The sequence below is a fragment of the Xyrauchen texanus genome, chromosome 11 (genome assembly GCF_025860055.1).
Source record: "Xyrauchen texanus isolate HMW12.3.18 chromosome 11, RBS_HiC_50CHRs, whole genome shotgun sequence".
NCBI lineage: Eukaryota > Metazoa > Chordata > Actinopteri > Cypriniformes > Catostomidae > Xyrauchen > Xyrauchen texanus.
Window position 1 is genome coordinate 31226877 of NC_068286.1, and position 12042 is coordinate 31238918.

The 12042-nt window shown below is 34.1% G+C and overlaps 3 protein-coding genes across 7 annotated transcripts in view; 2 read left to right on the forward strand and 1 right to left on the reverse strand.

The window, feature by feature from the left end:
- The window catches only part of LOC127651249 (amyloid-beta A4 protein-like), a 67838-nt gene extending 64462 nt beyond the window's left edge, over window positions 1-3376 (forward strand). For both annotated transcript variants that reach the window (XM_052136994.1, XM_052136993.1), the window contains one exon: window positions 31-3376. In XM_052136994.1, coding sequence (XP_051992954.1) covers window positions 31-132 — 102 coding nt within the window. In that variant the 3' untranslated portion in view covers window positions 133-3376. The remainder of the gene's footprint in view (window positions 1-30) is intronic.
- A 2207-nt stretch (window positions 3377-5583) lies between these two features.
- On the forward strand, window positions 5584-8953 carry LOC127651253 (ATP synthase-coupling factor 6, mitochondrial-like). 2 transcript variants are annotated; one of them, XM_052136999.1, is made up of 4 exons: window positions 5584-5720; window positions 6605-6778; window positions 6996-7120; window positions 8840-8953. In XM_052136999.1, the coding sequence occupies exons 2-4, from the start codon at window positions 6609-6611 to the stop codon at window positions 8872-8874; spliced, it is 330 nt and encodes a 109-aa protein (XP_051992959.1). In that variant the 5' UTR covers window positions 5584-5720; window positions 6605-6608; the 3' UTR covers window positions 8875-8953. The 2 variants fall into 2 exon arrangements, with proteins under 2 accessions (XP_051992959.1, XP_051992960.1); XM_052137000.1 differs by having other exon boundaries at window positions 5638-5720; window positions 6602-6778.
- The window catches only part of LOC127651251 (junctional adhesion molecule 2A-like), a 33681-nt gene continuing 30591 nt past the window's right edge, over window positions 8953-12042 (reverse strand). For 2 of the 3 annotated variants that reach the window (XM_052136996.1, XM_052136998.1), the window contains exons 8-9: window positions 10795-11567; window positions 8953-9495 (exon numbers count right to left, since the gene is read on the reverse strand). In XM_052136996.1, the coding sequence (XP_051992956.1) occupies window positions 11551-11567 (17 nt within the window). In that variant the 3' untranslated portion in view covers window positions 8953-9495; window positions 10795-11550. The remainder of the gene's footprint in view (window positions 9496-10794; window positions 11568-12042) is intronic. The other variant, XM_052136997.1, reaches the window with a different exon arrangement.

A 12042-nucleotide genomic window follows, 5' to 3' on the forward strand; every position in this document is an offset into this window, starting at 1 on the left:
GTCTCTAATCACATCTAACTCTGTCTTCAGGTGGATGCTGCAGTGACTCCAGAGGACTGTCATCTGTCCAAGATGCAGCAGAATGGTTATGAGAATCCCACCTATAAGTTCTTTGAGCAGATGCAGAACTGATGGTGTAAACGTTTCCCTAAACCCCTCCACCCACCCCTCAGGATGGGACAGAGCATGTGACGGCATATGTAGCTCACGGCTACAAAATCACGCTTCTTATTGGTCCATGTCTGTTAAATGCATTATTGATATTCAATTTAATGTACAGTTCAAATTCAGTTCAGTGTACAATTCTAATTGAAAATCAATCCATAATTCAAATATAATTATCATTTCAGGTGCAGTTCAAATTCAGTGTATAATTATAATTCAATTCCTTGCATGATTCAAATGCATAATTAAAATCCAATGTGCAATACAAATTTTGTTCAAATTCAATACATAATTCAAATTTCAGTTCAATTCAGTATACAAATCAAATTCAATGCATATTTTGAAATTCATTTCAGTTCACAATTGCAATTCAATGCATCCTTCAAATCCAATACATAATTACATTTCAATGCACAATTTGTAAATTCTGTTTGGTTCGCAATTCAATGCATCTTTCAAATTGAATGCATAATTCGAATTCAGTGCACAATTATAATTCAATGCAATTCAATCTAAATAAAAAATTCACCCCAGAATTTTTAACTAATGAAAACCATTTGATTTAGTTTAATTAGAGTTGATATATAAATCTCTAAGTTGCCTTAAATGTAGGTAAATGTGATCTTTAGACTCCAGTACAGTAACAGAGCTGTAGCAGGTTCAGGTCTTGGCTGGAATCGGACTTTGTTTAGTCAACACTAGTTGTTTCATGTTTAAGGCTGTTGAGTTACTGGTTTGTCCGCTGCACTGTCTGTCTCACACTACTAAACAATTAAACACTGGAACATCAGTGGCTTCATCCTCTTAGACAAACCCCCCCCCCAATTGCACCATGACTGCAGCTGTGCTGTGTTTGGTGACGCAGGTCATAGACAATAATATTGATCACAAAAAATTGTGAAATTGACGTCTTTATGAACGAGATCTTGAAAATATTTTATTGATTGTTTCTGGTTTGTTTTTCAAAAAATAAGAAAAGAAATCAATGTAAAAATGAATACATTTTTTATTTTTTTTTTATGTCGTCACTATTGAAGTAATGCAAAAAAAAAAAACAAAAAAAAAAAAACAATAAGAATAAGAATAGTTGTAACTGTAGTGCATGATAAAACAAAATATGAAACGAACTGCTATTTAAATCTTTATCTTTTCTCACGTAGAGACATTTTAGAAGGTTTAACGGTTAGTAACTTGACTTGAGTCACACAAAAAATAAATGAAATTGGCTTTCTGCTTTGATCAAATTTAAATCAGTGGTTCTCAACTGGTTTTGATTCGGGACCAATATTTAATTTTAGACATAAAGCAGCAACTGAACACAGTACTAAAACTGTTTATCGAACATAAAAATGTTCTTAAAATCAGATATTGAGGTTATTAACATTTAGGTTTGTAAAGGATGGCGGCATGTCATGCAACCTGTCCATATTGACATCTGTCTAATTTGGCTCGTTTCTACCGAATGAAACAATTAATTTTGGCCAAAATACAAAAAAAAGGTTTGATCGGACATACTTTTTAAAAGTCTATTATGCCAGTGTTAAAATATACATTTATATAGCTTGTTGTTTTGCATTTAGCATCGTTTTCCCTGCTGTCTGGGATCAGAACATAACTGAGACCCATTTTTGAATCGTGACCCAACAGTTGAAAACCACTGATTCAAAATCATGTGCTTTTATTTTAATATCTTGTTTGCTTTTTATGAAATGAAACTCCAGCTCTGGACTGCTGGTTAAGGTTATCAGTGTACATTACTATCTTTAAGTTAAATTTTTCTTATCCTATGCATTTCAGAGATTTATTTACTACTTTATAAACAGCTATTTAATTTAGATTTTCCATTGGACTCGTGGTTGTATGTGTTTTTTAAGCGGGTGTTCTTGGTTGGGATGGGTGGGACGGGACATTTTCTATATGTTTGTAATCAGTCAGTTTTGTGTTGTTGCATCACTCTATGTGAGCAGAAGTAGAAAACGTCTTTCACCTCTTTGTTTCTTGTTTGTCTCATGTTACACAGCAGCACCACTGAAGCTTGTGAAATCTCATTGCGCTTATTCTTTGCTGCAGAAACAGATGTAGCAATTTTGAAACCTGTCAGGATTCACTGAAATTCAAATGTAATGCATAATTCAGATTCATTGCAAATTCAATACACAATTTAAAGTCAAAGCGTAATTCAAATTCAGTTCAACTTCAATACACAGTTCAAATTCAGTGCATAATTAAAATTCAATTTCATGCACAGGTCAAATTCAATGCATAAATTCTGCATTAATGCATGAAACCTGTCAGGAACATTTCCAGGTCAAAATTTCACCCCTAGGTCAAAAGTAAGAAATGTTAAATAAATTTTGCATAAATGCATAAAGAAAGTGAAGCCTATTTTTAGGACCATAATAATGTTTACGCATTGTGACATTATTTTTTATGATAATCACAATTCTCCTTAAAGCCTCATTACTGTAATGTGAAGAAATAATTTTATTTTACATCCATCATGTAAAAACATGCTAGTATTTGTTGTACTGAATTTTCGGTCAATTTTAGTTTATAAACAGAAATTGTGTCTGAAACTGATGGTTAACATTATTGTATTACAGTAAAAAGAATGAGATTTGTTTTTCTTTTTTTTTTTTTTGCCTGTGGGGAGGAAAATGTGTTTAATTATCATGCAAATAATATCACAATGCAAAAAAAAAAAATTATAATAATAATCTCAGCTACATTTCATTTTCTCCATGCAAAAATGTATTTTTGTTTTTAGGATGAAATGCAACCTGATTATTCACCCAGAATGTCTTTGTTGATTAATTCTGAATGCAACATGAACTGCTTCTTTTGCCTGTAGTTAACACATCCCACCTCAGAAAGGTTCATAATCAAATATAAACCTGTATAATGAATGTCAGTCAATCGTTTACTTAATCGACTCTCAAGACAAACAAATCAGTGATGAATGTTTATCATGGACAAATATTTTCATGTTTATTTTATCTGGATGGGATTTCTCAGTGTGGATTGCTGTATAGTGCTGTGGTTGGATCAGATCTGGAATGGTTTTTAAATGTTGACTGACTGCACATTAGTTCTACAGAAAGCTGATGAGCTTCTTCAGTGGCATTTCATTCTTCTCTGTGTAACATTTGCTTTGATTGGAAAAACAATTACGTTTTCTACAATGTATTCCATAAATAAAGATTTGAATGTACATACAGACTTTTTTTACTCTTAGTTTTTATTTTGCAAATACAGTACATCAGATATAATACATCAAATGCAATCAGAATGATCAGGCTTCATCGAAACTCAAGGGCCCAATGGTGAACAGTATTGTGATGTGTGTAAGATGTTTTTAATAATTTTTTTCTCATCATGTCTTTTAATCTCCTTGTATTTAAACTGCTCAATTAATCGAAACCACGCTTTTAACGCAAAGTAGAAAACAGCAAAGTTTTGTATGTTTTCTCCAAGGAGGGTTTGTTTGGTAAATGTTGCCACTGTAATAACTGACTGTTTACTATTCCACACACAGAGACCTTCCTGCAGGGGGCGCTCAGAGAGCAGAATCCTCCATTGAGGAGCATTGAAATCTCAGGGCGCGTCTTATTGGAAACATCAGTACGCTAGAAATATAATCATTTAAGTGTATTAATTGCGAACATTCATACCAGACAACGAATTGAAATCCACCCCAGAAATCTCTATTAAATGATTAAGCAAGAACCTCACCCAGTTATCACATGGCTTTGAATGGTTCTTCCGAAGCAGCGCTGAGAAAAGTGACACGTACGCCTCTCGACCGTGCCGTGTATTCTGAATGCATAAATTATAACATTGACAAATTTTATTAACCATGAAATATATATAGCGAAGATTAAAAAAAAAAAAAAGACTCATCGAACGTACTTGAACAGACAACTTCCGGGCCCCAAATTCTCGCCTAGTTTCCAGCCCTGTTGTGTTATTTGTCCATATTACCACTTAATATCACAATTATACGAATAGGCTTACGAGTATGTTGATTAACCCCCAGAGACCCAAACACAGAGGTTAATGCTATATTTTATTTGTCCTTAAAAATGTTTTTGTGAAGCCACTTATAAAAACAAAAAATAATTAAACAAATGTTGATTTGACTATTGTGTGACTTTAGCAGAAATTATTTTTGCAAGCTGTGACACTCAATATCGGAGAATATTTAGCTCGAGTCGGACCATTTGTATTAAAATGGAACGGCCAACGGATGTTGACAGGCAAGTACCGCCTTACAGGTAAAAGAGCCAATCACCTTTTAGATACAGGCATCACCTGTTAATCAACAACGCATGACCATTGGCTGAAGGAGCCTGTAACCGTGTTTGTTGTTTTGTTTGTTTGTTTGTTTGTTTGTTTGTTTGTTTGTTTGTTTGTTTGTTTTAAGAGCGAGCTGAGCTAAAATAGGCACAATTTATGATACTATTATTGTCAGATTTTTCTGCTGATTTTAAATGTATTCGTTGATAGTAATCTTGGCCAGCCGTTTTGGAGATTTAGGTCTTTCCCCATTAGATAGGAGCTGCACTTTTATGCTGCTTGTTTAGGTAGAAAATAGCTGCCTGAGAGCGTTTTTCTCAGTTTCTTTTTTCTTTTTATTGAATAATTCAACACATTTTACATAGCACAACATATCAGTTTTCCCAGTTCAGAGTGTCAGCTACTGTTATGTGACGTTACACATAAAAAAAATAGTTATTGTTTAATTGATAGAAACAAACGTTGCAATTCTGCGAAAATATTATAAAAATGGCACTGTAGCATTTTAAGTTTTTTCTTAACAAAACATTGCATTCACTTACAAATATTACACATTTTATATATTTATGATACATCTTACATCTTATAGATGTTTTTCATCATATATATATACATACATATATATACATACATATATGTATATATATGTATGTATATATATATATATACATATACATATATATATATATATATATATATATATATATATATATATATATATATATATATATATATATATATATATAGATCAGTGGGGAACAAACCTATAATAGCAATATACGCACAAGTCATCAGATCCACATTGTCATGTCAGAGCCCTTCTATCGAAATTATTCTACAAGGTCTGTGGGTGGTCCTCCGGCGATGAGACCAGAGGCTGTTCTTTTTTTAACGGTGTGCTGAAACAGTTAATCATTTAATGGATTGACTGCCTTTTTGGTAATCTTCAACATGTTTTACACTAAACAATCCTTTTGAAATGAACTATATGTTGCGTTTACTACGAATAAAATAGTAAGAGAAGACTTGGACAATTTTGCGACAGGTAATAGTCAGTTTATGACTTTTCCCGTTCATTTGTATGGTACCCGCAAACGGCGACTTACTGTCGCACACACGCTAGTTTACCGTACATTCTCTCCAATGAGAAAAACTAGGATGATGTCATCATAGTATAAAGAATCTCTGGTCATACCCATAAACCCTCGCTGTGATCTGGAAGCAGTTCGTGTCCCTGCGGCTTGAGTGTCAAACACAAGGTGACTGAAGATTTACTCTTTCATTCAGTTTATTGCTGATTCGAATGCACTAGTGACTATTATATAGCCATATGTTAACTCGTATGGTAATTTAAACGTATGGGGATGTTTTGCTGTGCCGCAGAAGCGGTTTAGTTTGTGTTTATGTCTCGTGAGGGTCAGACAGCGAGCGCATTATAATCAGCACGAGTCACTATTTAACTCACCTATAGCACCGTAGAAACACTCATACTTGTAAAGAACTGCTATTTATTTCGTTTTTACTTTCAGCACTGTTAATAACGCAATTGAAAGATTTTGACAGTTAATTCAGTACATAGGTCATGTGATCGCGATCTGTTTATCTTGATCGTTGGCTTATATTTGTCCTTTTAATATTGGGTTTAATCAAATTTGGACACACATGACTTTACATTTCAAATATTAATTTACTGAGGGGCTTTGACAAAGTGTAGGCCTATATTGCAACTAAAAGACCGTGTGCAATATTAGTTTTGTAAAGTAGGTTGAGGTTGGTGATAAATGATTAAGTTTTCCAAAGCTAATTCTAAAACTAAATTAATCAGGATCGTATTGGTCATTAAAACAAAAAAGGTCTATCACAAATGTTGTGTGCATTTATTTCTCCAGATCTTTTTTTTTATTATTTTATTTTCTTATCATGCACAAGATGTGATTTTGGAGACATGATGGGGAAAAAAAGTACCATTGCAGTACCAAAAATGCCATGGGTCTACCCCAAAGTATACTGTTTTCTAATTCTCAGTTACAACCGAAATGTTAGGTGTGGTCAAAATGAGTAAAACATAACTGATTCTCACGCACAGAGTTGTGTGCACAAAATACTTTTCCATCAGCTAATATAATTAATTTCTTGTCAGTAGCATCATGGCTCTTCATCGGCTCTTCCAGCTGTCGTCTCTCTTTCGTTCAGCGGTGACCGTCACCCTTCGCAGGAACATTGGACTGTCCGCTGTCATCTTTAACAAGGCCAAAGACCTGGATCCTGTACAGAAACTCTTCCTGGACAAGATCAGAGATTACAACACCAAGAGCAAGTCTGTAACCTTCGATATAAACCCATGTATTCACTAAATTAATCGTTGTTCAGTTTTATGGTTCAGAAAACATATTTTCATTAGCTGCTCATGATATGTGTGCAATGTCATTTACTTGATACAAACTTCTTTTGTTGTGGAAAACAGTCTTGTGTTGAGACTGTTATTTATGTTTAGTCAGGTAATTCTGTGTTCTATTGTTCTCTTCCTCTGATAGGTCAGTTGGTGGTGTGGTTGATGCTGGACCGGCCTATCAGAAGAACCTGATGGAGGAGATGACCAAACTACAGCGATTATATGGAGCTGGAGATCTGACCCAATTCCCACAGTTCAAATTCCAAGGTGGGTGTTTGTTATCAGATGTGTTGGTTCTTTTTACATGGAAGTCACAACTGTCAAGTCAGAGCTTTCTGTGAAGGCAGAAATCATGTCAGTAATGCTAATTCTGACATGATGTGAACACGCCTTTTTGTTCAAAATTTATTAATGTTAGCATCTACATTGCATCTTTAAAATGTATTAATTAGGGCTGTCGATTTAGTGTGATTTAATTATTTAAAAAACTATCACGCAAATAGTCACAATGTACATTCTCCATTAAAGGTATGGATTTTCCTACCATATGAGCAATTAAAGCTTTAAGTATATCTGTTTTTACGAGCTGTGTCAATAGGTGGCAGCGCACCTCAACAAACCTCACAAGCAACGCAGCCACAGAATGAAAACCAATCACTGAGGAAGCACAATAAGAAAACAGTAATCTTGAGATGCGAATTTCAAAGGTTCCATTACTTTTAACTTGACAGCTTCCAAAAAATGCCAGTGAATTCCAGTGAGAGGCTCCAAAGGCATCTGTCTGAGGCAAGCATTTGTACATAGTGACAATTAAAAATAGCACAGATGGAACACAAGAGCGTGTCCTGTGAAAACTGGACACATTGACAAACTCAGTAAAAAAATTGATTGCTGTCAACTGTAGGCTTGTTCAATGATACATGTAAACAAATATTATATTGTGTTCTTAAGCCACTTTTTGTATTGTCTTATCAATGCTTTACAGCCCTAGTATCAACATCGTGAAATGAACATTTTCAGCATTAAACTATTGTTCGTTAGTTCATATTAATTGTGTTATCTAATCATAAAGTATACAACTTTATTGCTAAATCTTATGAAAATACTTGAGGAATATCGTCAACCTATTTTATTTAATTTTTTTAGCAAATGTAAGCTAAATTCATCAGTAAAAAAACTGATGTATAATAACCAGCCCAGATGTTTATGACTGACTGACTTCTGTTGAACACAGATGCAGAATATCTCTGCTCTCAAGGTCCATACAATGCAAGTAAATTGTGACCTGAACTTTGATGCTCATTAATGCTCAAACGCAGCATAAAAGTAATTCATACTACTCCAGTGGTTACATCAATGTTTCAGAAGCGATATGATAGGTGTGATTAGATCAATGTTTAAATTCTTTTTTTTTACTATAAATCTACACTTTCACATTCAACCACCTACTGTGTAGATTTATAGTTAAAAAGGACTTAAATATTTATCTGGGTCTCACCCACACCTATCATATCACTTCTGAAAACATGGATTAATTTCATGCTGCCTTTTATGTGCATTTTGGAGCTTCAAAGATCTGGTCACCATTTACTTGCATTGTATGGACTTACAGAACTAAAATATTCTTCTAAAAAAAAATTCTGTTCTGCAAAAAAAATTCTACACATCTGGGATGGCATGAGGGTGAGTAAATGATGAATTATTTTGGGGTCTGTTGAAAAATCAGGCACGTCGTTGATTTTTCTCTTTCTGATCTAAACTTAAATCAGCACAACAGCCAATGTCTAGATATGTACAAGACAATCTTTGACAAAGATGATTTTTGGGAGACTACACAGTGTTTCTTGCAACTGAACTTTATTAATATAAATATTACATGTTTTGCGTGTGTTTTAGGCTAGTCTGGATGGTTAAACTAGTGATTTGCGTTTAAGCAACGATTAGTAACTGATCTACATGTTTCTCATGAGTTGTCTGTGTCAACAGAACCCAAACTGGAGGAGGTGACAACGACTAAATGAACATCACAATCTCTCCATCACTGTTTGGTTCTGACGTCCTGAAGTAGATAGTTAATAAAATACCTTGGTTTAAATGTCCTTATGTGCTGTGTTGGTGTGAATTCATTGTATGTTTACAAATTGTGTACAACACAAAATGCATCAAGTGTAAAGGTTTATTAAAAACATAATGAAAATATACAGCAAGTTGAAAACTGACATGATATTCAGTCCAAATAATAATAAAAAAAAGGCACAAACATGTCTGACAATCTGATTACAGATTCTCCGTCTCGTTAAGGCACAAGGTTGCACAGGCCGTGAAACGGCTTGATTGGTTCGTCATCGCTGAAGAGAATCATATTGGCCACTAGGAGCACACATTGTTATTCTCACCCTAGGCCAGCAGGGGGCGCACTGGTTACATTTGTATAATTGTTTACATGAGGGCAGTACAGAATCAAACTCTCAAATCAGCCCATTTAGTTTTCCTTTGGAGAATTATATATATATTTGTATTTCCATCTAATTACAGTTGCTGTGGTGCTGACTGACGTAAAGTTCCTTTGGTTCCAGTGTCACAGACATGAATCTTATTCGCCATCACAGCATGAAAGACTGCGTGTGTTTGAAATCCTGAGGCTAGAAAGAGAACAAATATTCCTTTAGATTGGCAGTTTTGGTTAATTTATGTCTTTATCAGGTAGTTGAATTTCATTGCAGTTAAAGGGATGTCCCAGGTTCAACAAGTTAAACTGAATCGACAGCATTTGTAGCATATTGTTGATTACCACAAAAATTTATTTGGACTCGTCCCTCCTTTAAAAAAAAAAAAGCAAAATTCAAGGTTACAGTGCAGCACAATGGAAATTAATGGGGGCAATTTTTGTAGGGTTTAAAAGGCAGAAATGTGAAGCTTACAATTTGAATAAAGCACTTGCATTACTACTTCTGTTAAACTCATGTATTATTTGAGCTAAGTTGTTTAAATTGTCTTTTACAGTAATTTTAGGATTTGATGACATCATGGCAACGAAATTGTAAAATTGGCTATAACTTTACACTGAAAAGGTTAGCAAGTTATTTTATCACACTAAAATCATGTTAACACGCATAGTTTGTCTTGTTGCAATGCCTTCGAAAAAGTGAGTATTTTAACAAAACAAATTGGACCCCATTCACTTCCGTTGTAAGTACCTCAATGCAAGACAGATTTTTTCTTTATAATTTAAAGGAAAAGAGGGACGAGTCAAAATACATTTTTGTGGTAATCAACATTATGCTACAAATGCTGGTGATTGAGCTTAACTTGTATTGAACCTGGAATATTCCTTTACTGTGAATCTTACAAAAAAATAAAAAAAACAAAGGCTGTTGATTAAACCGGTTAATCCAGTGCAATTAATTATCTAAAAAAAGAACAAATTATTTAAGCATTATACATTGAATAATTATTTGAGGACCTTTCTCAGCAAATATGTGATAACTTACAATTAATAGGCATATCATGTAATAAATTATAATTGATTGACAGCCCTAAAAAGAACACAGAACAACAAATCTGGGTCACATTTTTATATATGTTAGTGACATTTTCACCCCAAATTCTCAGAACTTTAATGTGAAAATTTTCATTTTCGTAGACAAATTAAACATGTTTGTCAAGAAAAATTGTAAGTATACATCATGATAATATTTGTTATAGTGATAATATCACTGTGTCTGGACTGGGTAAAACATTGAATGGTTCTAAAATAGACTTCAACTACACAGAATATGATTTCTAATTTTTTCCATTTTGATTTAGGGTTGAATCATAAGTGATCCAGACATTCCTTCAAAAGATTTACAATTTAGAACCACAAAAATAAATAGAAAACTGGTTAAATTTTACAATTCATCTCGGTTTATATAAAGAAAGGCATGACTAATATTACTCACTTCCTGTGGGGTGTGACTGTATCCTGAATGTTGACTGAAAGAAGAGCATATAAAACATGAATTAAGTACTGAAATACAAGAATCAAAGAGAAAAATATGCTATCATATTACACATATACTCTCACTTGCGCACACACACATTTTCTGTAATTGCCTTTTAACTGTCAAGTTACTGTTGTTAATATTTTCCTCCTGCAACCTTGATGAACAATATTTCACACTGTAAACTAAATCAGTGTGCTCTGAGGTTCATATAACCAGCTGGTTATTCGATATTGTAAAGTCCTGTTGCAAACGCTGCTGGTTTTGGACTCACTTGTCCTCAGTTCTGTTGAGGTTCTGGCTGCTAATGTGTGCCGCACCGTGACACTGCGGGATCCAGAACGACCTGCAATCATGGACCGGTGAGGTCATAGGTCAAACAGTCTGTGCCAACGCAACACCGTGCACATGCAGAATTGCAGACTGTTAGTAAACGACTCTCCAAGTCACGGCAATAATGGATGAGAGACGTCGAGTAGTGAACTAGTCTCATGCAGTAACCATATTTTGAATACTTGAGTCACGATTAAGACAAACAAAATTAATCAGAACAAACAAACAAGCTCAATCGCACTAGCAAACAACAGTGACTGATAAGAATGCTGACAGCAGACTTTTCAATGTATTGTGTTTGGTGATTTCTCTAGCAACTGTTTGTCTGTTTGACCATTACTGTCGCTCAAACACACATACACACACACTATGTTAATAGCCTCACCTTCCTCTTTGTCCTGTGAAGGAACAAAAAGAAGAAATGAAAAAGAAACATGGTCAAAAACGTATATTAGATTAGATTCAACTTTATTGTCATTGTGCCAAATAAAAGTACAGAGCCAATGAAATGCAGTTAGCATCCAACCAGAAGTGCAAATAGCTATATATATATATATATATATATATATATACACACACATATATACACATGTGAGTATATACAATGTTTTTTTTTTTTTGAGTGCTAAGTTATGAGGTAGAGATGCAGAGACCAGCTCAATGCAAATGTCTATGAATACAGTACAAAGTGCAAATGAAGAAGTATAAAATTGAAGGTGCGTTGTACAGAATGAAGTATAAATATGTAAATATATAACAGTGCAAGCGGCATCAGAAGTTATGTGCAAAGAAATGTGCAAGGGAATGTGCAAAAGAAAAAGAAAAAAAACATATGCACAATGTACCATACTCCACATTGAGTGGGTGTTCACA

Bases quoted from the DNA above. Each gene is read 5' to 3' on its own strand.
- LOC127651253 (XM_052136999.1), top strand. From the start codon at position 6,609: ATGGCTCTTCATCGGCTCTTCCAGCTGTCGTCTCTCTTTCGTTCAGCG. The intron at 6,779-6,995 runs GTCTGTAACCTT...TTCCTCTGATAG, and splicing joins GATTACAACACCAAGAGCAA to GTCAGTTGGTGGTGTGGTTG. The intron at 7,121-8,839 runs GTGGGTGTTTGT...CTGTGTCAACAG, and splicing joins CCCACAGTTCAAATTCCAAG to AACCCAAACTGGAGGAGGTG.